The 26,644-nt window shown below is 38.4% G+C and overlaps 1 protein-coding gene across 4 annotated transcripts in view; it reads right to left on the bottom strand.

Moving 5' to 3' along the window:
* Positions 1-229: 229 nt before the first annotated feature.
* The window catches only part of nbeaa (neurobeachin a), a 138,958-nt gene continuing 112,543 nt past the window's right edge, over positions 230-26,644 (bottom strand). For all 4 annotated transcript variants that reach the window (XM_084104026.1, XM_084104023.1, XM_084104024.1 and 1 more), the window contains 28 exons: positions 22,258-22,412; positions 21,316-21,442; positions 20,653-20,772; positions 19,006-19,133; positions 16,156-16,217; positions 14,822-14,886; positions 14,525-14,633; positions 14,241-14,407; positions 13,982-14,106; positions 13,373-13,519; positions 12,289-12,425; positions 11,972-12,089; positions 11,769-11,871; positions 11,501-11,616; positions 11,269-11,381; positions 10,509-10,649; positions 10,293-10,412; positions 10,054-10,206; positions 9,663-9,830; positions 7,829-7,918; positions 7,074-7,266; positions 6,924-6,995; positions 6,237-6,392; positions 5,973-6,143; positions 5,311-5,412; positions 4,444-4,640; positions 4,203-4,354; positions 230-2,044 (listed from right to left, as the gene is read on the bottom strand). In XM_084104026.1, coding sequence (XP_083960152.1) covers positions 1,954-2,044; positions 4,203-4,354; positions 4,444-4,640; positions 5,311-5,412; positions 5,973-6,143; positions 6,237-6,392; positions 6,924-6,995; positions 7,074-7,266; positions 7,829-7,918; positions 9,663-9,830; positions 10,054-10,206; positions 10,293-10,412; positions 10,509-10,649; positions 11,269-11,381; positions 11,501-11,616; positions 11,769-11,871; positions 11,972-12,089; positions 12,289-12,425; positions 13,373-13,519; positions 13,982-14,106; positions 14,241-14,407; positions 14,525-14,633; positions 14,822-14,886; positions 16,156-16,217; positions 19,006-19,133; positions 20,653-20,772; positions 21,316-21,442; positions 22,258-22,412 — 3,598 coding nt within the window. In that variant the 3' untranslated portion in view covers positions 230-1,953. The remainder of the gene's footprint in view (positions 2,045-4,202; positions 4,355-4,443; positions 4,641-5,310; positions 5,413-5,972; positions 6,144-6,236; positions 6,393-6,923; positions 6,996-7,073; positions 7,267-7,828; positions 7,919-9,662; positions 9,831-10,053; positions 10,207-10,292; positions 10,413-10,508; positions 10,650-11,268; positions 11,382-11,500; positions 11,617-11,768; positions 11,872-11,971; positions 12,090-12,288; positions 12,426-13,372; positions 13,520-13,981; positions 14,107-14,240; positions 14,408-14,524; positions 14,634-14,821; positions 14,887-16,155; positions 16,218-19,005; positions 19,134-20,652; positions 20,773-21,315; positions 21,443-22,257; positions 22,413-26,644) is intronic.

Genomic DNA, 26,644 nt, shown 5'->3' with positions numbered 1-26,644 from the left:
ATTTGCTAAAACTCTTGAACGCTGACGTCTGCATGATAAAGCAAACAAAACAAACTGTAATCGATATTATCACTAAATGCCATAAACCATCTGTGCATGTGTATGTACTCTTTTCGGACATTTTGAACGCATCCATCATAAAAAAATTTAATAAAAACAAGAGAAGGTGACCACTGAATTCATGACTGTCAAGAAGTGTTTAAAGAAAAAAATACGAATAACTCAAAAAGATGTTTTGGCTTGTTTTATTGTAAATACGACAAAAAGGAAACAATTTTATTTTACAGTTATTGATCTATATATTGGCATGAATTAATATTTAAACATTTTAAGAGACACCTGTGACATTCTGGCTTATTCAAGTTGCAGCAAATGCATGAAACAGCAGGTGGGGACTGAATTTAAAAATTACATCTGAATCAATCAAATAAATCATCCACTAGTTACTTCCTGCCAATAAACTATTCCTCTCCTCTCCACAAACGATGCAGACAAATAAAATAAAGTAATAAATTAAAATTATATGCAATCATCATGATCAGATACATCTTGCAAAATAAATTAACAAAAGATATTTAGCAAATGTACAAATCAAATCAAATATACAGTACTGACCACTCACCTACACTGAGACAGACCTGCATGTTATGTATGCGCCTCTGTCTCATCTATATTCACATCCAATGGCCAATGCCAAGGCAGATCAACAAATTCTTTGCATAATTTGTTCATTTGTTCATTTCTGAATTCCATTTAAGCTTCCAGCTCACTAGTAATTGCACCTCTGTAGTAAAACGACTATATTTCAGTATCATAGTGTTGCTGATTGAAAAAATATCCTTCTCACTCTTTTCTCTCACACTTTTTAGGAGGGGGATGAAAAAAAATAAAATCTCAGTATGCGTGTATGCGGATTTCAAATATCTTAATCCACGTATTAAACTGCGTTTCTGCAGTCACTCTTGGCTACAAGGATATTGCTTACTGTGGCTGTGGTTGTACAACGTAATCATCACATATGATTATAATATTAATTATTTAAATACAACAAACATCAATGCACAAATTATACAATGAAGAATGGGCCTAAATATGGTAGTAAACGAACAAAAAAATCCTAACACGTCGATAAATCATGGGATGTTACCGGTGCAAAGTGTCTGATACAAAAACTTCAACATTAATATTTTTTTTCTCTCGTAAATAATGAAACGTGTGAGTGAGGGAGGGTTTCTTTTTCTTTTTTTGTTGCTTTTTTTCTCCTCTTTATTTTCTTTTTTATGGCCCGCTTACATGCCTGGCTTTCCTAACCATCACAATATTTACATATATGACAAAACAATTACCAAATATACAAAGAGGAAAGAGAAGCTTGTTTCCCGTCAGATCAGTTCGCTTCCTCCCTGTGAATCGGCAGGCCTTCGTCGTCATTTCGTTGGAACTACACAATATCTTACAGCAAGTCATTAATAAATTAAAGGTGATGGGATCTTCCGTAATGGAGAGCGAGCGGGAAGTATGATTTTTATCCCCTTGCAGTGAAGAACTGCGCCGTTGCAGTTCGTATTTACAAAGATTAAGTTCACCGTTGTGTCTTAATCTCATCCCAGAACCCCTCCCTCCATCAACCCTCCCGAAAAATCTCAAAGCCTCTTCTGCTGGGAACTGCGCTACAGTCCATCCAGTCCTGCCGTCCTCCTGGCTACGATCCTGTACGATGATCTTTGCAGACAAAAGGACTTTAGGCAATTCATCATAGTATGTGGGGAGTGAAGGACAACCTTAAAGGTCTAAGTAACGTTAGAGATATGTCTTGTGTTTTCATCTGGGATTGACTCCACCCTGAACTTAAAGGGACACACCATCAACTGTCTAGCAGGATATGAACTCGACCCTACTCACTGCTTCATCTGCGAGCCCTAAACAAGGTCCCTCTCTCCTCCTGTCTCTGTCTCAGTATCTGTTCTGATGTTCGTAGTGCCATCGATTGAAATCAATGTTAAACGCCACAATGCTGCCCGACGCCATCCCAGTGATCAAAGTCCTGCAAATAAATATATAAAATGCATTCGTTTGAAAAATTATACATTTCCATATAACATATATGTGACCCCGGATCACAAAACCAGTCACAAGTCACACGGGTATATTTGTGGCAATAGCCAACAAAACATTGTACGGGTCAAAATTATCGATTTTTCTTTTATGCCAAAAATCATTAGGCTATTAAGTAAAGATCATGTTCCATTTTGTAAATTTCCTACCGTAAATGTATAAAATATTTATTTTTGTGAGTGAATGCAGCACAATCTCGAACATAAATGGACTTGAGAAATTTTCTCAATGTTTCAATTTTTTGCACCCTCAGATTACAGATTTTCAAATAGTTGTATTTCGGCCAAATATTGTTATATCCTAACAACCATAAATCAATGTAAAGCTTATTTATTCTGCTTTCAGATGATGTATAAATCTCAATTTAAAAAAATGGACCCATGTGACTGGTTTTGTGGTCCAGGGTCACATATTATGTACAGTGAGGAAAATAAGTATTTGAACACCCTGCTATTTTGCAAGTTCTCCCACTTGGAAATCATGGAGGGGTCTGAAATTGTCATCGTAGGTGCATGTCCACTGTGAGAGACATAATCTAAAAAAAAATAATCCAGAAATCACAATATATGATTTTTTAACTATTTATTTGTATGATACAGCTGCAAATAAGTATTTGAACACCTGTCTATCAGCTAGAATTCTGACCCTCAAAGACCTGTTAGTCTGCCTTTAAAATGTCCACCTCTACTCCATTTATTATCCTAAATTAGATGCACCTGTTTGAGGTCGTTAGCTGCATAAAGACACCTGTCCACCCCATACAATCAGTAAGAATCCAACTACTAACATGGCCAAGACCAAAGAGCAGTCCAAAGACACTAGAGACAAAATTGTATACCTCCACAAGGCTGGAAAGGGCTACGGGGAAATTGCCAAGCAGCTTGGTGAAAAAAGGTCCACTGTTGGAGCAATCATTAGAAAATGGAAGAAGCTAAACATGACTGTCAGTCTCCCTCGGACTGGGGCTCCATGCAAGATCTCACCTCGTGGGGTCTCAATGATCCTAAGAAAGGTGAGAAATCAGCCCAGAACTACACGGGAGGAGCTGGTCAATGACCTGAAAAGAGCTGGGACCACCGTTTCCAAAGTTACTGTTGGTAATACACTAAGACGTCATGGTTTGAAATCATGCATGGCACGGAAGGTTCCCCTGCTTAAACCAGCACATGTCAAGGCCCGTCTTAAGTTTGCCAATGACCATTTGGATGATCCAGAGGAGTCATGGGAGAAAGTCATGTGGTCAGATGAGACCAAAATATAACTTTTTGGTCATAATTCCACTAAACATGCTTGGAGGAAGAAGAATGATGAGTACCATCCCAAGAATACCATCCCTACTGTGAAGCATGGGGGTGGTAGCATCATGCTTTGGGGGTGTTTTTCTGCACATGGGACAGGGCGACTGCACTGTATTAAGGAGAGGATGACCGGGGCCATGTATTGCGAGATTTTGGGGAACAACCTCCTTCCCTCAGTTAGAGCATTGAAGATGGGTTGAGGCTGGGTCTTCCAACATGACAATAACCAAGGAGTGGCTCTGTAAGAAGCATATCAAGGTTCTGGCGTGGCCTAGCCAGTCTCCAGACCTAAACCCAATAAAGAATCTTTGGAGGGAGCTCAAACTCTGTGTTTCTCAGCGACAGCCCAGAAACCTGACTGATCTAGAGAAGATCTGTGTGGAGGAGTGGGCCAAAATCCCTCCTGCAGTGTGTGCAAACCTGGTGAAAAACTACAGGAAACGTTTGACCTCTGTAATTGCAAACAAAGGCTACTGTACCAAATATTAACATTGATTTTCTCAGGTGTTCAAATACTTATTTGCAGCTGTATCATACAAATAAATAGTTAAAAAATCATACATTGTGATTTCTGGATTTTTTTTTTTAGATTATGTCTCTCACAGTGGACATGCACCTACGATGACAATTTCAGACCCCTCCATGATTTCTAAGTGGGAGAACTTGCAAAATAGCAGGGTGTTCAAATACTTATTTTCCTCACTGTATATATTATGAATGTTATGTATATAATAAATAGTTAAAACGACTGTCCTTATCCCCATATATATATAGTTGAGATATGCTCACCTCTGGTCATGGGATAGGTCCATAGCCCTGATGCCTGCATCACATCCGGGGTAAATATACAGCTGCTTAAAGTCACAGGCCTGCCAGACTTCAACAACACCGTTATCACCTCCTGTTACCAAGTTCTGACCGTCACTGCTCAAGAGAATGGCCTGAGGGGAAATAAAGTGAAGATAAATATGGAGACTGTTTCACGTGAACGTGTATTTGTTTCTGTTCAAACGTGTATGTCTCCTCTTACGCGTGTGGAGTCATTGATCTCCATCTGGGCCAGGAGTTTTCCATTAATGCTGAAGTTACAGAAGTGTCCCCTCTCATAGTAGATGATACAGTGGCCCTCACTGGACACAGAGATCAGACGGGGCTGGAGGCAGTTCTCGGGGCCCTCAAGGGCCCGCAGTAAATCTCCTGTGATGGTGTGCACCAAACATGGCCCCTCTGTAAAACAAGAACATCAAGAACGGATCAATTCTGTCATTAGACAACAAACACAGACATTTAAATAATTAAGAAATAGGAAAGTAATAATCATTTAAAAAATCTTTATTTAACTCTTTCCCCGTCAGCGTTTTCTTTTTTTTTTCTTTTTTTTTTTAAAGTTGCCAGTTTTTTAAGAAAGAACAGACTCTCTGCTTTAAAAAAAAACATAAAAAATTAGCTTAATGCATTCTTTTTTTTTTTTAAATCAACACTTGAATGTTGGTAAGTTTCATTAAAAAAGAAAAAAAAAAATCATGTTTTTGTCAAAGAATCTGGATCGGATTTAGAACGATGATCAACACACAGATGGAGTATATTGAGTCACAGTCCTGTAGCTCGTCCTGGGTCGACATTTCATTCAGTAACATTAGGCAGTTTTGATTTATATGCCGTTTCTTTCTCACACAGGTTTTGATCAGGAGATTCAGTACTCTTTCAGAAGATGCGTGATAGCGCCCTCTACCGTATAACAGTGAAAACACGGAAAGCCGGAAAATTCCGTCAATGGCGGGAAAAGAGTTAAGATCTGCAAAGGGTTTATCTATGAATTCGCTTGCAAACCAATTCTAGTCTGAAAATAGCTCATTTCAGATATGCTATTATTCAGACTGCTTCCTCTCCGACTGACCTTTGGCCCCACTGATGACAAGTCCCAGTTCAGCACACACTGACACACACACCACCTCATGGTCATGGCCTGTCAGAACCGCTCTAGGTGCTGGATAATCACCTACAATACAACACACGGTCAGGTTCTGGAATCTTACAAATCTACTCCATTAACAGCCACATAACTAAAACTCATGTCATGGAATAAAGAGGAGAGAAAATGCATTTCTTGTAGTTTAATCTCAATATAAGTCAAATAAATATTAAAATATGTATGTGAAATCATATACACTACACTACCACCCAAAAGTTTAGGGCAAGTAAGATTTAAAAAAAGCAAGGAAGCATTAAATTGATCAAAAGTGTCAGTAAAGTCATTTATAACATTACAAAAGATTTATACTTCAAATATTTGCTTTCCATTTATCAAAGAATCCTGAATATATATATAAGGAATCATAGGAATAAATTACAATTTATTACAAATAATATGCAAATAATATGAAATATAAAATTACAAATAATATGAAAATAAAGCTATTTTAAATTGAAATAATATTGTACAATATTACTGTTTTTATTGTATTTGTGATCAAATGCAGCCTTGGTGAGCATGGAGTTCTGTTAATCAAAGCAATGCTCATGTGCACAGACTCAGTTGGTTAAAAGCATTGTGCTCACTGTTGTTGGGATTGTCTCCGATGATGTGGTGTCGTCCGCTCCAGTACCACAGCAGAAGGGTCGCGTCTCGTGAGCCGGAGACAATGTAGCAATCGCCCCCAATGTAGGACTCAGATCGCGCAAGACAAGTCACCACATCCCAGTGGCCAAACACGATCTGAGTGAGCTTCCCTGAATGAAGAGTGACCGGGTCAGCACATGTTCACGAGTGAAAGTATTTTATATGTGCTACTTGGCATACGAAATCACCAAAAACACACGCACCTGTCTCAGTGGAGTAAACACGGAAACTCTTGTCCCAGAATCCACACGCCAGGATGTAGCGGTTGTCGGCTGTCACCACAAAGCAGTGCGTGTTGATCTGGATGCTTTGATCCACCAAATCTGTGATCTGCCTTTTAGTAATGCCAGAGTTATTGGCTGGGAAAGAAAACAGACCATGCGTGAATATTTTGAGTTTAAAAAAAGACCCTTTCAAGGAAAATCTGTTTACGCGGCAGCCATATTTGCAATACCTCCAGGCAGCTATTTCGGCATCCAAGACCAAATCCTATCAATTTGAATGAGTAAATCCTGAAATCTCAAAAACTGCTGCTTGCCATACTCACATTTAAATGACATATTTCAAATCAGCAACAAAGTCCGACACGAACTGTCCCATAAATGTTGTTTCTTATGCTATTTCAGTCATATATGCAACTGGAGCTGCAATGATGCAATCACTTTACCAATTGGTGATTGGTTCTTTCACTTAGAAAGGCGGGACTTATTCCGCCATATTGCGTTTTGCACTTTCTCCTATTCGTAAGTAATATGAGTATATAATGAGCATCTTTGTAAGTCTTTGGTTTAAGGACACGCTTTATCAGTCTATCAACTGAAGGAATTTCAGAACTGTCTCTAGTGATGTAAACGGTAAAAACACATGGACACATGACCTGAGAAACTCACCAATCAGAGAGTCCATCTCAATAGGGAGGTGATGAGCCTGTTCTAAAGAATATCCCGGAGCACCTCTGAGACCTGGACGAAACATACCGTTAATCTTGTGTAAAAACATTAACAAATATCCTTAGACGATAGTGTTATGTTGCGACTCACCGACTGTGTTGTGCCAGCGGTTGACGGCGAACAGCCGGCTGCATGTGACCGTGACCGCAGCGGGAATGCTGAGGTGAGGCAGCGTGTTGGCCGCCACGTGCGTGACGGGAGAGTTGGAGGGGAATTTTAGCACCATGATTACATCTTGCTGCATCTGGTCCTTGAACATCAGAGGACTCTGAGGAAGGAAACACTGATGAGCAGAAGAGAGAAAGAGGAGCAGGAAGAGGAAGAGGAAGGGAGGAAGAAGAGGAAAAATAGGGAAGTAAAAGGAGAGAGGAAGGGACAGGGAATTAGAAAGGTAAATTACAATGGAGCAAACAAGGTGAAAAGCACAGGGCAGGATTCTGGGTGAGGATATAGTTCAGGATCAGTTTTGGGTTGGTTTGGACTGTCAGGAAGGGGAGGAGTTTGGGTGATGTGTATAACATCCAACCCTAGGCAGCCTCGCTAGGTGTAAAACAGGTGTGATGTGATAAATCTATTGCATGATAATCTGAATTTTATGTACTACCTGCCAGTGATTAGCGTTTTGTATATATGAGGTAATACAAATTTGGTGCATCGCAACTAGTGAAGACAGTGTAATACTGATCTACATAAAAGGTACATAATAAAGACAAATCATGATGAAAGATGTAATAAATTAAATAACAAGAGGCGATATTGATCTATTTAAGAGATCTAATATAGATAATTGATAAAAAAGATGGAATATAGATCTCAATAAAAGAGTTGTTTTAAAAAAGTCTCACCAGGTGCATGGCGGAGCTGCGTGGAGGATGAGGCTCTATTAGCAGCTGTGATGGAGCCTGTCCAAACGACTGAATCTGAGCCTCCGTGGACTACAGAGAGACAAAAGAGACAAAACAAGCTGTTACATCTTTAGTTTACAGACATCTGAGCTGCCTCACATCAGACAGACATGGAAACGCATGCTGCGTTTAGAAATTAAATACATATTCACTCATTTTGGACGGAGGAGAGAAGGATATTGACAGGGGACACCATTAAAGGGGTGGTATAATGCCCTTTTCACAAGATGTAAAATAAGTTGTTGATGTCCCCAGAGTGTGTATGTGAAGTTTTAGCTCAAAATACCCCACAGATATTTTTATATAGCATGTTAAAATTGTCACTTTTTGAGGGTGAGCAAAAACACACCATTTGTGTCTGTTCCTTTAAATGCAAATGAGCTGCTGCTCCCGGCACAGAGGGCGGAGCTACAACAGCTTTTACCTCACACAGACATGCACTGAAAATTTCTAAAAATTTTAGCCTTTTATGTTCAAACCGGATTCAGACAATGATGGAGAGACTCAAGAAGAAGTGACAACATGTAGAATGCAACAGGACATTTCTGAATGGTTAGTTGATAAATTTATGCAGCTTATGTGAAGTTATCTTCTAGTCATTGATTAGCATACTCTTGATAATCTATAAATCGTGTTCAGGGGGCGGGGTTTATGTAAATTCTAGGGTTTGTGATGTCACTAACCCGTGAGGAATGTCGTGTAGTCTCTACCAGCCGTTTGTTGTAGTCCTTTAAAAGCAAATTCTTTAAAAGCAAATATCTCCCTTTGCTTTGAACTTTGAGCGTCGTAACTTAGCAGATGTTGTTTATGCTCAAACAGCAACATTACACACTAACTAAAGTTAGAAAAGTGAAATCATAATCAACCACCCCTTTAAAGACTGACAATCAAGATTTTTTTAACCAATATTCTATCGGTTCTAATATCAGGTCTACTGATGAATAGCAACAGCACTGCACTTTTGTGTGTTAAACAGGAAACAATGGTGTTCATAGGTAAATTATTTCAGTGTTTTAATTTGTTTAATAATAGTAATGTTTAATAACAACACAATATTTAAATTTTATAATAATTGCTTAATAAATTATTAGACTTTTTGAGATGTTAAAAAAATAAGATTACCATTAAGCAGTTTGTCAATAATTAATCTTAATTATTATTATTAATAAATTATTGAATCTGTAATATTTAGTGCTGTCAAATCGATTAATCGCAATTAATTACATCTAACATAAAAGTTTTTTTTAATACATATATACACACACATAAATATATACATATATAAATATGTGTGTATATACAGTATACAAACACACACAGAAACATATACATATAAATATACATACATATACACACACAAATATTATGTAATCTCGATTAATCGATTTAACAGCACTAGTAATATTCAATCTTATGTTATTATAAAATGTAATAAATTTGATTTATTTTTATAAATTTTTATTATAAATTTTTACTTCATTTTGTTTTATTTAAATTACTATTTTAACTAAAATAAAAGTCAGTTCTGCATTTCATTCAGCATACATGATTGAAACACTAAAATCTTAAAATAAAATAAAACATTAATAAAATAAATAATAAATCTGCATTGGGAAAATCACTATCTTTCAGAAAAAAACCAATACTGGTCAATGTCTAATAGAAACCCATCAAAAACAGCTTAATGTGATTCACACCCGTAGAACAAGTTTGTATATCAACAACATCCACTGTTGAATCGATGCTCACTGACCTCTGAGACGAGGGGTCTTACCTCTCTGAGCTGAGGGTCTGTGATGGTGTCCAAGTTCACGGAGCCCTCATAAGACAAGTAATGGAAAACGTTGAGAGCCCTTATGGCCTCCGGTCCTTTCTGCTTGTAGCCGAAGATGAGATCGATCCACTGGTGCAACTGACAGGACACAAATTCACTCTCCAGCGCCTGACACGGCAGAGGACAACAGGGTTAATACGGGGAACAATCAGGGCTTCAAAAAGAAATTACTAGCCTTGTAAAAGCTTCATGAGGTTCAAAGTTTATCTAGAGTGGCTCCATTCAGCGAACTGGCCTCATCTGACTTTAATTCTTGACACATTTGAGAAAATCAAAGGTTTTCTCCGAAACAAAGGTGCTTAGATGCACACATAATCTTTCCATTCCTCACCATCCTGTTGATGCGAACAAAATCCTCTGGTTTTTTGGCCCAGACTGGTAGTTCCACGTCACACACGGCTGTCCTGTCCTCTCTCAGCCCTAGGTCATATTCGCTGCTGTTCACAAACATCTCAGGGAGGTAGTAGAACTCAGGGATCAATTCCTGTCGTACAAACAAACATGTTGACTTCACAGCAGAGAAACACAATCATTTACAGCACTGTTTTTACCTCACAAACTTTAGCTCACCCGAACGTCAGACGTGTCCCTCTGGCAACTTCGCCAAGAGCGTGCGATGCCAGAAAACGTCCGGTCAGGATGGTCGAACTTGTTGTCATTACAATTCAAGAAAAATGTGGTGAAGGGTTCCTGTGAGATTGAGAAAGTGGGTTAGGGTTTCATAAAGAGCTTATCGTTAAGTTACGGGAGACAATACAATGAAAATGGACTATAGTGAGGACTCACTATCCTGAGGAGCCAGAAGAGAGTGGACGCCGCGGTGGAGTAGAGTGATGTGTAATGATGGGGCGGAGTTCCGTCGTCCTCCCATGTCTCATAGCGCTCGGCATAGAACACGGCTCGCTTTGGATTCAGAGCTCCGATTGGCTACATTAACAGGAAAGAGAGAAAGGAATTCTGTTATTATACTAACCAAATGACTAATACATAAACTTGTATATATAAAAGCCATCCTTTTAAACTTTAAAATCCTGGAAAAAGTATCATGGTTTCCACAAAAATATTAAGCAGCACAACTGTTTTCAACACTGATAATAATCAGAAATGTTTCTTGAGCACCAAACCAGCATATTAGAATGAATTCTGAAGAATGTGACACTGAAGACTGGAGTAATGATGCTGACAATTCAGCTTTGTCATCACAGGAATAAATTACATTTTAAATATTAAAACAGAAAATTATTTTAAATTGTAATAATACTATTTTTAATTGTATTTTTGATCAAATAAATGCAGCCTTGAGATCTTTCAAAACCATTAAAAAAATCTTACCGACCCCAAACTTGTAAACAGTACTGTATATATAATTCTATAACATTTAAATTTAATTTAATTAAAATTACTAAAACAAACAGTGGGGTAAAAAATCTGAGACCACACTGATTCAAAAACTGGGATTTTGAAACATTTTGTTACGATTCAAACTAAATTCTGGGTGATTTGTGTAGCTTTAAATTAGTTATGGTAAAAGACAGGAGTGGCACACCTTGGAGAGATCCCGGAAATTCCCAGGCAAGGTGAGATCCAGGTCCTCTGACTCATAGTTAGTCAGGACCCAGGGGAAGACAGGATACTGGTTCAGATCATTATAGGTCCTCCCTGCAAACAAATAACAACCGGGTATGCTGTGTGACAGTAGGGAACTTAGTACATTTATTATATGAAAATGTTAAGTGCAATTGTAGGAAACGTATTCGTGCAGAAAATAACAATCTTACCTGCAATAGTGTTGAGGAACATGAGATACTCAAAATTTGAAATTTCCCTCCGCTGCCATCTTTGAGTCATATTAGACGATTTAAAGAGCTGTCTTGGCGTCGCCAGAGAGATCCGTCTATGGGAGAAACAGCAAAATAACAAGGACAATCAATTACCATTGGCTAATAACACATTTACTATTAGTTAACAGTTAAATGTTTAGTAAAATAATAACCACTCCTAAACTGAACCTTTTCAATATTGAAAAGACAACATCAAAGACCTTACCTTGCCTGAGGGAGGCCATAGCTGGTGCCAACGCCAACCCGAGGTAAACTGTACACTACTTTCTTTACTGTGGCCTGATCTGGGAAGTTGAACATGACGGATGCTGTGGAGATGATGTGATGAAAAAAACAGTGTTATTTAGAGAAAAAAACCTTGAATTAAAAACCAATTTGACTTTGCTGTTTGGCATGTTGACGTCTTACTCCTGTTGGCCATGAAGACCTCTAATCCAGTGTTTTGGAGAAGGTAGCGTCTGGAAAAAACTGCTCTGATCTCACTGAACATCCATTTCCCATGCAGACCCTCGGTATATGCCAACACCTGACAAACAAACAAAGGAACTGTGGTTAGTGGTTTGAGACAATAGCAACGGCAATGTATGATCCTGAAATTCTGACTGGATAATATTCATGTCAACTGATAAAATCTTCAATAATTCTGTGTAAAATAAAAAATGTAATCTCCACTGTAAGAAAAATGAGGCTATAACTCATAGGGTGACATTGGCAGTGACACATACCTTTGCATCAATCTTTTTGAAAGTTGGATCATCCTCATCCACCTCAAAATAGATCTCTGTTGTGGTGATTGACAACGTCCCTCTAGCAACAATCACAGGAGCAACGAGCTGGGCCGGCGTGCTCAAAACCACCGGACCTGAAAGAAACCATGCCACACAATGAGAAATTCTACATTTAAAAGTCCTGAGTCCTGGATTAGTGATTACGGTTAGATTTTCCAATAACTTGGGATTTCCAGACCAGTTCTTTCAAGACCAGCAAAGTTTTTAGATCTAAATCAGTTTGATGCCGTAACAACATCCTCTAGTTTTAAAAAGTGTCTTTCACCATTAATGGTCTTCAAAAATTTGCATTTTAATGGTGCCATCAGCTGATTTCTGTTATCAATATGTTATTTTCCTACATCTTAGTGATTTGTCACACAGCATTTATAGCTCAGGTGAAAATTAGAGAGCACATGATCAAAGACATTCGAATTTTAACCCACATTTTTCACATTGAGATGAAAAGACATAGACCTCTTTGATCCAACTGACTAATCTAAGGGAAAAACAAGCTTATTCTGTTAATTAAATAATGATTAAATTGCCATAATATGTTAAATACAGTCAACGGTTCATTAAGATAATGAATAAGTGGCTACTTTGATAAGCGTTAATTGGTTAATTTAGTGATTCAGATATTCAATGTCAAAATCAGATGTAGCACTTAAGCTCATAATCACACTCTTGTGCAGATTCAGTTGAGATCTGAATCAAAAGGCGGAGGGGCTGGAGCTGGTTCTGGGCTGAAACATTAATTAGCATACTCGTTTACTGAAAGACCAAACTTGCCTCTTGAGATAAACACCCTCGGACGAAAAGCCACTAGGAATAAAGTACAGTTGAATACATTAGCAGATGCTTCAACAATACATCAAAGAACCAGCACACTAATGGTTTCCGCATACACAGCTACAGCAGCGTTGTTGGTGCAGGCTGGTCTTTAAGACTCATTTGTTCAGCAGTGCTATGGCACCCTTACTATAGGATTTGAGGAGCGTGTGAGTAACAGCCTATTGAGTGCAGCAGTGACGCTGAATACCTGCAAGGTTGTCGATCTCTTTCTCCTGTAGCAGACTGACGGCATCATCATCTCCTTCCAACATCAGCTCCGTCTCAGGGTTCTGACTGACCACCGAATGATTGCGGAACGACTTCTTGGACTTCATGCCTTCTTCTTCCTCAGGGCCTGTCCATACAAAAGAAATAAATAAATGACATTTTATCTGTTTTTTTATTTTTTTATTTGTACATATTGTTCACAACTATAAAACGAATGAACAGAAAAATGAACCTAACAAAATATAAAGAATTATTAATAATAATAAACTAAATAGGTAAAAAAACACATACACACACACACACATATATATTTAAATTTCATGATGCTTGTTTTTTATTTTTTTTATTTCTCATTTCATAAATCTATGATATAAGACAGTTTCTTAAAAAAATGTCTAGAATTAAAAAAACTAATTCTGTCAAGAATGTGACTGTTTTAAAATAAAATATATAATTTAAATATAAAATTATGTAATGTAGTAATGTTTGGACACACATCACTTCATTTTAATGTCTATGATCATAGTAGAAGAGACATATTTGGACACTGTAAATTAAATTGAGGGGTTAAGGATGTGTTGTGGCTGACCGTATTCCTCCAGAGATTTGAGAGCCACGTCCGGGTGGGTGGAGCCAAAGGCATTGCGTACGAATCTCCGCCTCCTGCGCAAGTCATCCTCCCAGTAGTCCAAACGCCAGAAATCATGCAGCTGACTGAGGTGGTAAAGAGAGAGAGAGAGAGAGAGAGAGAGAAAGAGAGAGAGAGAGGCGATGAATGGCCAGAAAGCAAGAGGGAGAAACAGAAATTCCAGTAGTAAAGGTTAACAGGAAACTGTGAGATTGTGAACCTCTGTGACATGGTTCCCCACGCTCCATGTTTATTGGTTAGAATGTTGAGGATCTTCTGTTTCAGCTGGTTTGCAGTCACGTGATCTCTGTGCTTGGCGGCACTGATCAGGTGATCACACATCTTCTCCTCTTCCCTCCTGTCTGCAGCATACTGGGCACAGTTGGACTATTGAGGAAGAGCAAAGGAAATGATCTTCACATGGTGGAGTCCCTTTTGTACTTCATGTATGATAAGCTATTAACCATGAACCCATGGCACAGTGATCCACACAGACTGACTGACCTCAAACTCGGCATGTTTGTGAACATCTTCTGCTCTCTGCCTGTTGAGGATAAACTCAGCCTCATTGGCGACACGGACAATGTGATCCTTCATGGCGTGACACAGAAGCCTGAAACCAAAAACACTTGAAATATTTAAATGACACCGATAGCCTTCATTCTAACAGCATCATCCAAAAATGAATCCTCTTCTTTTTGTATCATTTTGCATAATGAGCATCTCCTTCCAATATATTGCACCAGATCTCACAGAAATCTGTATGGAAGAAGTGTACATTGTTTATGGTATAACACTTACCGCCCCTCATTAATAAGTTCAATGAACGCAAGTCCTGCATTCTTCTGTATCGAGTTCTGCCATTCCTGAAACACCACAAAATAACCATTATGGAGCTAAATAAAAAATTTTTTTTGCTGAAGCCAAATACAATACTGAAAAAGTGTAAATTGCTCAAATTCTACTGATTTATGCGTATTTTATGATAATAAAGACATTGTTTGTGTCTCTTTTGTGGATGATATAGGCGCCTGATGTGGTTGCTGAAGAGACTGATGGGCTCTTTGCCACATAAGAGAGTGATTATTGAGAAAGAGAGGCAGAATGCACTTAGCATCAGCTGCAGATGCTTCTAGAAGGACACACCACAGCCAGCTCCCATTACCTTCTGCTTCCTGCCGATCAATATTTAGGGTACAGTTTCGTCCCATGAGCCACTAATGGAGGGCCTGGAGCTTCAGTAATACTATATGTGCTGATGGAGTGATGACGGGAAATAGAGGAGAGGGAGGGGAGAGGAGGATGAGAGGGCGTCAAACACTGCATGGGCCACTGCTACACCCTAAACCTCCAACTTTGAAGGCAGAGGAAGCCTGCTGAGATGCTGTAGTCAGAAATCTAGAGAGTTCAGAGGTTCAGTGGGGTTCCTAGTATAAGAATCTGACATCCAGATGTAGCTGTAGATGTAGATTGATGGCAAGTATGGAGCACAGTGGATTTTCATGGAGTGTCTTAAAGGTAAGTGAAAATTCTTCACTTCTAAACACTGTAAATCATTTCAGACAGTTAGTTAATCATATTCCACATAAAGACTGTGGGAAAAACAACAGGAATGCTTTTAGAATCCTAACAGTTGAAGTTTAGAGGTGTAATTGGAAGCTAAAGCGGCATTTCTGTCGCTCAAACAGTAGAGCATGGTGCTAGTAAAGGTCTTAGGTTCGATTCCAAGGGAATGCATGAACTGCTAAAATGTACAAACTGAATGCAATGTAAGTTGTTTTGTATATAAGCGCCTGTTAAATGCATAAATGTAAGCTAATGGGTTTGGTTTAAAACTATGCAGTGAAATCCGCACTGGCATACTGTAGGGTGGGTCTGAAATCGGATCCTGTTTCGGTCCAGCTCAAAGACTAGCTTCAAAAGAGGCTCGTGAGACTGGCAAAATGTTGCAGCACCGTGACCTTTTCCAAGATTTTAAGCTGTTTAAATACAGTTTATTTTATTTGAAATGTCATGTAGTTATCATGTTTTGATCATGTAGTGGTGATAGAAAATAATGAAAGTTAGTGGCTCTTTGGTGGACTTAAGTCTGAAGAATAAAAGGAAGAAAAAAAAGAAGAAGAGAGAAATCTCACCTGTGAGCACAACAGCATGACAAGCTCCACTACCGATGTGCTGGACTTCATACAAACTAAACCTGTAGCAGTGCATTGACAGAAAACAGATTTAAGCATGCATATGTCTAAGAGATGTGAATAAATCTCAGTGGGTTCCAAAAGAAAGACCAAATATGCAAAAAAATTCTACATCATAACATTCATCGTTTTTAATTTGTCTAAAATCCTAAAAGGTTTTAGTGTATTTCTAGTTTTAAAATGAATTTTAAATCCCAGATATTCAGTGCAGACCTTTGAACCCCACTGTACATGTACAAAAACAAACTATAAAGTGATACATTTTATATTTGTTCTAATTTACACATAGTTCTGCTTTAATTAGACAAACAAAAACAGACAAACATTAAACTGTGAGGAGGTCAAGACAAGGTGAGAGCACAGACAATAAAGCCTGACAGGACAACAGGGAGGGCAGGGAGGGAGAGGATTCAATAAAGAGGGAGGAGAGGAGAGGAGAGGAGAGGAGAGGAGAGGAGAGGAGAGGAGAGGAGAGGAGAGGAGAGGAGAGGAGAGGAGAGGAGAGGAGAGGAGAGGAGAGGAGAGGAGAGGAGAGGAAATATAAGGAGACAAAAGACAGTGGTGGAACAAGAAGCAAAAGTCAATCACTCTAGATCTGGATTTTCAGATTTAGGGCTTACGCAGATTTCAGACGAAATGAAGAGAGGGCGTCCTCTCAGGACTCAACAATAAAGATGGCCTGATGGACCAGGCCTGGTGTGAGCAAGTTGTCGTCTATTTGATGGAATTAGCACTTGCCATACTGGGGCAGCTAATATTGCAAATTAAAAACAATTCTTTGTTTGTACGTGTTATTTGTTGCATACATTTTGCTGTAAAGAAAATGCCTAATGAAAAATATAAATATATTATCAAATTCAAAAGAATTGAATTCAACTGAAAAAAGGTTGAATTTAGGTCCGTCGCAACTTGCTGCATAAATATTTAGCATGGTGGATGGAGTTAATTATCTATAATTGGTAACACTTTTACAATTAGGTCCTATTTGTTACTGTTAGTTAATGCAACTATCATGAACTAACAATGAGCAATACATTTGTTACTGTATTTATTAGCATTAGTTTAAAAAAAGTGACCTGTGTAACCTTGTATTGTAAGGTTATTTAAGGTTTTTCAGGTACATCTAACAGTAATTCTCAGGTACAGAAATTGAATTTAAGTAATCAAATGTAAAACAACACTCCATATAATCTTCACTGTACAAATGAAATAAAGGTGAATCCTTATTATAATTTCAAAAACCCTCATGTTGTTTCAAACCTGTATGAATTTCTTTCTTCTGCTGAACACAAAGGAAGATATTTAGAAGAATGTCAGTAACCAGACAGTTTCTGGGTCCCATTGACTTCCATAGTATATTTTTTTCCTACTATGGAAGTCAATGGGACCCAAAAACTGTCTAGTTACTGACATTCTTCTAAATATCTTCCTTTCTGTTCAGCAGAAGAAAGAAATTCATACAGGTTTGAAACAACATGAGGGTGAGTATATGATGAAAGTGAACTATTCCTTTAAGCCATAACCGAATGTGTTTACTTGGATACTCACAAAGGCGGGAATTTTGAGATACATTTGTGTGAATTTAACCGTTTAAATGCAGGGAGACGGGTTCATTTTATTATTTGCACGCCGTCTGAGACACGCACAAGTTCTCTTTCGCTTGAATGCTTAAATTCGCAAGGCTTGACAACGTGTGCAAATGATACATTTTTGTGACCATAAAGCACTGACCCGATCGCAACAATGACAGTTCAACTGTCCAGAACGTCTTTCACGCTGAAAGGCGCACCTGCATCCGCCATGTTAAGCACTGAATGAATGGGTCCCACTGTAATATCGTGCAAGGCATTCATATTATGTTCAATGTTTGCAGAAATACATAAGGAAAAAATATAGATTTATGGCTTTTGAGAATCGATATAGACCTTATGTAGCCCCGCCCCTTTTCAGCGCTGCACTCATTTGTCTTTTGAATTCCGGTCTGTATTTTCACAGCGATTTTGCGTGTTTATTAATGAACGGCTCGTTTTAAAATCTTCCCGGTCGACTGACATTTGTTTAGTCATCTGCTTTAAACATTACAGTGCTCATGATAACTTTCATTAACTTTACATTAAGTAAATCCACTTCAAAAGCTAATTACTCCTGGACAGCAGCGCCATAGAAATATACAGAGCGACCGCAAAACGGAAGTTAAAAGACAATTTTCTAAAGATGGCGGCGCCCTCGTTTCTCTGGCGCATAAGGTCTATAGAATTGACCATATTTAAAAACATTTTTTTTGCTTTTTTTAATGTTGAAATAATATGAACTAAGATTAATAATTGCTTTAGGAGTGTTTTTTATTGTTAACTAATATTAACAAATGGACTTTATTGCACAGTGTTAGAATATAATTTGTATTTTGCATTATACAATTGTGTGTGCTATTTATACAATTTAATTTGAAAATGCATGTTTTTGTTGTGAGGCCAGTTAATAATGTATCTATTATAAATCATTATTGTTGAGCCCTGTTGTTTTGGGATCATTTAAACACTTCCTCAATGTTGGATTCAGCATGCAATTCTCCCTTCAGTTCCTTCAGTGTGTTAAGGTCTAGTAAGTCGCCATTTTTTAAACATCCTTTGATTCTAAGCAGTTCTGTTGTTCTCATACCTGCTCTGGGTCCATGCACTCGCACAATTGTGTGTGTATGAGGCAGCCAGTGGACACACACACAGCAGACAGTGAGGGACTCCACAGAGACACCAGGTAGAGAGGAAAAGGAGCACTATACAGCACCTGTACCTTCTATGAGCAACTCCTGCCCATGACTGCCCAACAGAGTCCGCGAAAGGAAGGGAGCGAAATCCACAAAGATCTCCCTCAGCAAGGGGGCCACCTTCTCTAGCGCACGCTCCAATTTAGTCGTGATACTGCGGGTGGGAAAAGAAAGACAGAAAGACACAGAAAAGAAGGTCCAATTAGCTCCAAAATACAGAGACCAGTTCAAAATTACACTTCCTTTCAATTCCAGCTGGTTAGTATGTGACAAAGTCTATGGCGTTACTACTGGGTTAAAGCCATCCTACAGAAATTCAACCACAGGGAGGCAGAGAGAGCAAATGCTTAACTTATCATCCCCCTGTTATATGCACACATCACCCATAAGTGCCACTGCGCTTAGCTACAAGCTGTGTTAACCTGCACTAAGACTACAACTGCAGCGCCAGGGATGCAAATGACACCAGACTAGGGTGAGTGTGAAAGGTTTCATGAGAAAAAGAGGACAAACGAGGAATGACTTTATGAATGACAATGTCTTTACTGAAACGGCGAGCTAGCAGGGTTGATTCTGTCAAGTTCTTTGTAAATATAACTGCTGGTTTGAAGCATTTTATATCAATCATCAAAAAAATCCTCACCAGGCGTAATGCAGATACTTTTCAGTACACATACTGAAAATCAGAGCCAATCAGATCATATTTGATGTTTCTGCTGCATTCACATAATGCTTGAGCTATCATACCAGTTGGTTGTAGTAAACAATTTTCAATTCTTTGTTGAACCTGTCAACCAAAATGGCAGAAGCTGGAGCTCTTTCTTAGGTCAGCTTGTAGAGGTCAACTCATTTAAGTGTTTGGCTGCCGACAACAAAGACATGCATGGATCTATTTTTGTGTTGAATATTGCCATGGCAACTAATGTACGGCTCAAAAGTAGAATCCCATCTTTTCATCTTGTAATTGCAGTAAATAAATATGTGAACGCAGCAAAAAATACAGAGAAGTGGACCAATGAGATTTCGCATTGGGCGGAGCTACCCAGCATAATGCAATGAAGATAGAAAACAAGCAAAATGTTTAGTTGCACATTACAGAGTTGTTATTGCTGACTAAAACTAAAACCTAAATAAAATAAAATAAAAGAGTTTAAGTTAAAGTACTATAATTACAACAAAAAAAGCTAAATAGAAACATAAACAAAATAATAAAATGAAGAATAAAAAAGCATATAAAAAATTACTAATACCTAAACTACAATTAAAATGAAATCTGAAAATATAAAATAAAATAAACAAATTTAAAAATGTTAATAAATACTATAATAGTACATAAAAATAGTAAAATAACATGGGCACATTATGACTTGTTTAGGGGAAAAAACAACTTTAAAATTGAAGATTTTTTTATTTTTTAAGCTTGAGCTTTATCGTGTCATACCTGGTTTGGACAGGTGTAAATATGTACAACAAAGACAGAATCAAATCTAGCAGAACCGTTACGAATGAAAGCAGCAGTGGTGGTGTAGCTGGCCAGCCTGAAAACTCACATCCACCAGGAAAGAGAGAAAAAGAGGCAGAAAGAAAGAGAGAGAGAGAGAGAAAAAAGACAGATAGAAAGGAATGTAAAAGCTGGTAGCACTGGGTAAGGGGGCCAGTTCAAGCTTCCTTGCCTAAGAAACTGTCCTGCATCTCTGGGGGCTGTTTGGAATCCTGTCAGCGAACTAAAGGATTTGAGTTCAGGAGGCGTCAGCCTGGTTCGCAGTGGACACTGGTCCACTTCACAAAAGGCACTGCAATACAAATGGGCACAAACAGACAGTAATGACTGTACAGGCATTCACTGCAGCTCTTAGTCTATAGTGTGACGTAATCCCTGTGTGTTGATCTGTGCCAAATAGAAGGATGATTGAGCTCCAAAGCTTCCGTGTCATACATGCAAAGACACAAAATTGAACAAAATCAATTCTGTTGCATTCAAATTAGAACAGATGAACCCATCCATATTTGGCAGGAAATAGACTTCAAGCTATCAGTACCTCAAAGTGCATCTTTAGAAACGCACAGAGACCTCAGTATGTGTCTGTGTGTGGTGGTTACAAAGATACACTGACAGATGTAGGGAAGTGTAGAGAGGAGGCAAAAGGTAAAGATGGTAAAGAAAGAAATGGATTATGGGAATCATAGGAGGAAGTATGACTGCCAAAAAAAGAGGACAAGGGCAGGAAGTGAGGTCATAATGCATGATTTGGGGTTTTAAGCAACTGGATAAAAGTGAGGGAGAGCACGGGGTGGAGGAGGAAAGGCAGAGTGTGTGTGTCTGTGTGTGTGTGTACCTCATGTTTTCCACTGTATCTTCAGGCATGGGTGCAACGGTCTGCACCGCTGGGAGATTTTTACTTGTGGCACCGTTCACAAAGCTTGATGAAGAGGAGGATGAGGAAGAGGCAGAGTCAGTGGCACCTGTAAGACATAACGGACGAGGCACATTAGAAAGGACTGATTAAGCACAAGGAAAGTTAACTGACTATCCTAAAGAAAAAATCCCAGGGATTCATCTGTATTTAGTGCAACCAAACATGCATTACTATATTAAATGGTCACTACAAATAGAAAAATAGAATTTAAAATGATGAAAGTCCATGACAGCACCAAATGGAAAAAACATCAACACATCACAAAAAGTAATATCACCACCTAACCACCCAAATTAAATGGTATACAGACATCACATGAACATTTAACCCGACAAAATTTCATATATGTGACCCTGGATCACAAAACCAGTCTTAAGTCGCACGGGTATATTTGTGGCAATAGCCAACAAAACATTGTATGGGTCAAAATTATCGATTTTTCTTTTATGCCAAAAATCATTAGGATATTAAGTAAAGATCATGTTCCATGAAGATATTTAGTAAATTTCCCACCTTAAATATATAAAAAACTTATTTTTGTGAGTGGATGCAGCACAATCACCAATAGAAATGGCGAACTTTAAAGGCGATTTTCTCAATATTTCGATTTTTCTGCACCCTCAGATTCCAGATTTACAAATAGTTGTATCTCGACCATATATTGTCCTATACCAAAAAAACAAACATCAATGGAAAGATTATGTGTTCAGCTTTCAGATGATGTATAAATCTCAATAAAAAAAAAAAGAAAAAAGACTGGTTTTGTGGTCCAGGGTCACATATACACACAGGGTCACATATACACTCTTGTGTGACTAGTACGTTGTAAGATGATCTTAGGTAATATTCAGGAAGACTCGCCTGTTGTGTTGATCATGCTTTTAGGTGTTGCCGTGGCAGCAGCAAAGATATTGGGCGTACTTCCTGACGAGGGCACTCCACTGGTGGTGGGTGTACCTACTGTGTTCACAGCCAGGCTTCCCGGAGGGGGCTTCTTAACGGGCACCACCACACTCCTGTGAGTACACACACAAACACACGTTGAGTTTCCATGTTTTACGGGGACTTTCCATTGGCATAATGATTTTTATACTGTACAAATTGTATAATCAATCCCCTTACCCTAAACCTACCATCACAAAACTTTCTGCATTTTCAAAAAACATCATATAATAAGATTTATAAGCCATTTTTCTCTTGGGGACCAAAAAATGTCCCCACAAGGTCAAAGTCTTAAACCTATATACACCCAAAATCAAACACTTTTGTTTCAAGGTCTGGGAAGTAAGTCTCTTATACTCACATGCATTTATTTGCTCAAAAATACAGTAAAAACAAAAACATTGAAATATTATTACAATTTAAAATAACTGTTTTCTATTTTTTTTATTTTTATAATCTATTTCCGTGATGGCAAAATGTTTAAGCATCATTACTCCAGTCTTCAGTGCCACATGATCCTTCAGAAAGCATTCTAATATGCTGATTTGCTGCTCAAGAAATATTTCTTCTTATTATCAATGTTATACAACAGCATTTATTTAAAATAGAAATCTTTTGTAACGTTACAAATGTCTTAACTGCCACTTTTGATCAGTTTAATGCATCCTTGCAGAATAAAAGTATTAATTTCAAGTGTATACACCAGGGTGGGAATTATACCGCGGCCACGCGGCCATGGCCGCCGTTGCCCTACACTTTGGCCTTCATGCCCCGTGAAAAAAAAATCATCGTACGGCCACAGTGGCCTGTGTGCCCTGGCCCTGTCCAAGTTCCACCCAAGTAGTCTCTGATCTTCAATTAGTTTGTGGATTCGCGCAGGTGCAGTGTCATAATCACATCGATGATCTCACGCATCAAAACAGCAGTGCAAGAAGCATGTAATGTCAGCACCAACAGAAGAACGACACTCTGTTGTCGACACTGGTGCATAGATATATACACTAGATTTCGCCTTGGCTACGGCATTCGTTCATGAACTGCCGTAGCCAAGGCGAAATCTATATGTCTATCTATGCACCAGTCTGCGCACACGTCACACAGCAGGAAGCGCGGGCGCCCTCAGATCACTTGGACGTCGCTGTGTTATAAGTAAACACTGTTCGTTTTCTCACACAAACCGCTCGTTTCGTGTCTTAGGCCATCAATGTGTACTTACGATGGGGAATTGTTTGAATTTGGACTCTGTGGATGGCTGCTCTTTGAGACCGTGACCATAGACCTGCATTATATGACTGACAGACAAGAACGGTTTGACCTAAAAATATCAAAATCTATTTGCTAGTAGATAAGTGCCCTTTTCAGAAAAGGGCCCTATGCAAGGTTCCAGAGGTAACGGCGTCGGCGCCCTGAACGGTTTTTTTTTAATAGTTCAAAGTTACTATAAGATTTAATGTTATTACCTTGACAAACTATAACTTACATCATTAAAAAGATATAAGACTCACGTTTCAGTATTTGACCACTATTGTATTCTGAGAAATTTATATTGACAGTTGTCTTAATTTGTGTCAGGAGTTATGAAATGCAAAAATGAGTCGATACCTTTAATATGAATTATGAGCGTCAGACGCTCCCATTCATTTACAGTAAAACTCCTGTGCTGTCGTCATGAAAGCGATTCACAAAACAACGTCCCTCACGGCTTTTAGCTCAAAAGTGTGCAGATTTGGAAAAATATTGATATTCTCAGTTTACATCAGATTTCTATTGACAGGAATAATATTTTATTGAATTTATAGCCAAATGCGTCGATGTAATCATTATGAGCGCTGTATCCTGATGTGCTGCCTGTGTTTTCAATTCATACCAGCCTGAGGGCGCTCTACTTAACATTATAGTCCATATTTGAAACGCATGAAGAAGAGCGTTCGACAATGCAGGAAATTATTAATTTATTGGCATTTATGTTGTTTCTATTGTTGTGTGAGGGTGTATACCTTCTGGATGTAATGGCGCTTTCTCTCTCTCTCATTAAAAAATGTTTTTTTTTTATTAAAAAAGTCATAATCCATGTCTTATTCAAAATTAGGATGTTATGGTATCAATCTGAATGGGAAAACCATCGAATTGTACGATGGCCTTTGTGCCCTGTCATATGGCCTTGGTGCCCCTAAAAAAAAAAAAAAGGTGGAGGCCAAATGGCCTTGCCCCTAAAATTACATAATTCCCACCCTGGTATACACTAGGGATGCTCATTTCGATTAATTTTCCCGACCGACAACCGCCGCTCGTTAATCGATTATTAACCGTTAACTGATAAGATTATAATACTGAATTGACAGCCGATCTAACCAATCATAATCCGCCATTTTGTCCGACAAAGCAGTCAGGAGAGATAACTAGCAGATTAACGTGGGAGGATTTGAACTTGAAAAACGGAATGTACTGACGCCTTTCCGCGGTTTAAAACAACATTCCTTCTTATGTTCATTCATGTTTATTTGATGCTATAGAAGGAAGAGATGATCGGTTCACGAGCAGCTTTAACGGATGCTCTACAGCGTCTGTCAGAGACATTTAAGATCCACAAAACGGTATGTAGCCTATTGTATCGTTTAAATTTATTTTAAAAAATGACCAAATTTGAAAGGTGAGACTTTGTTTAATATGTTTAATATCAGAAGTAACCGAAAAGTAACCTGGTCTGTCCTGTCTGTCAGCATGTTGTCAGTCTCCTCTCTGCTCCGCGATGTATTTTTCACTGCGTGAGAACATGATGGTGTACGCGAGAGCAGCATAGCTTGTCGGACATAGCGACAGTAACTAAGGGTCTTTGCGAAGGGTCAATTGACCCTTCGCAAAGACCCGCCCCCCTTAGTTACTGTCGCTATGCCCGACAAGCTACGCTGCTCTCACACACACACCATGTTCTCACGCAGTGAAAAATACATCGCGGAGCAGAGAGGAGACTGACAACACGCTGATAGACAGGGCGGACCAGGTTACTTTTCGGTTACTTTTGATATTAAACATATTAAACAAAGTCTCACCTTTCAAATTTGGTCATTTTTTAAAAGAAATTGAAACGATACATACCGTTTTGTGGCTCTTAAATGTGTCTGACAGATCGCTGTAGAGCATCAGTAAAAGCTGCTCGTGAACCGATCATCTCTTCCTTCTAGTTAATTTATAGCATCAAATAAACATGAATGAACATAAGAAGGAATGTTGTTTTAACCGCGGAAAGGCGTCAGTACACTCCGTTTTTCAAGTTCAGATTCTCCCATGTTAATCTGCTATCTCTCCTGACTGCTTTGTCGGACAAAATGGCGGATGGTGGATTATGATTGGTTAGATCGCCTGTCAATCAAGCTCCCTGCGAAGGGTCAATTGCATTAAATACAAATAAAATGGACACGTATCTGTGACCCTTTAAAAAAAGTTTTTATCAAAGGGTTTATTTTAACATGCAAAGTGCAAACAGCAGCATACAGAACAGATCAACAACAGAACCTGGATTCAGTTTAAATTTTCACGCACCTGCAGCATTTCTGACAGTGAGAGAAAAACAGAATAAAATAATACAAATAAAAAACAAAATAGGCCTACACTAAATATATTTTTTAAACTTAAATAATTAACAAATTAAGATGACAAAAAGAAAACGCTGAATCCGTTTGAACAAAGCTTTCGAAAAAACAGCAAGTTTTTTTTTCGTTTGACTAAGATTTTTCGTTAAATAAAAATAGAAGCCCTACCTTAACACCTTGTCTAATTTTTATTTTAAAAAAAGCAACATCAACGTGATGTGGGGTCAGTCTGGAGCGCAGCCTGTTGACAGTTAGACCCGCGGCAAGAAACACCGTCTCCGATGGGACGGATGTCCCGGGAATACACAGGTAACGTCTCGTGTGTGGTTGCGCGTGTCGACGCGCTCCGTGAGTTAATAAAGTATTTTATTTTTAAACCATGCAGCAAACTAAAAAAAAAGAAGATAAAAAAAAAAACGTTTTAAACCGTTTAACTGATAGTATTAATCGGTCAAAATTTTTACTTTCGGTTAACGGTTAAACGGTCAATATGAGCATCCCTAGTATACACCTTGTATACACTCAAATCTGTTTGATTGCTATCCGGATATTTGGTGGAGTCATTTCAGCCCATTCAGGGTGAAAAAAGGATTGTCTGATAATATATTCACCTGTCCTAATGAATTACTGACATTTAAAGAGCCTGTAAATGATGAACAGCATAATCTTATGTATAATTTATTCATCAGGTTCTCTTAATTGGGAAGAACAAAGGG

This window comes from Abramis brama, assembly GCF_963993115.1.
Source record: "Abramis brama genome assembly, chromosome: 25".
NCBI classification, from domain to species: domain Eukaryota; kingdom Metazoa; phylum Chordata; class Actinopteri; order Cypriniformes; family Leuciscidae; genus Abramis; species Abramis brama.
This window is presented reverse-complemented; position numbering and strand designations above follow the sequence as displayed.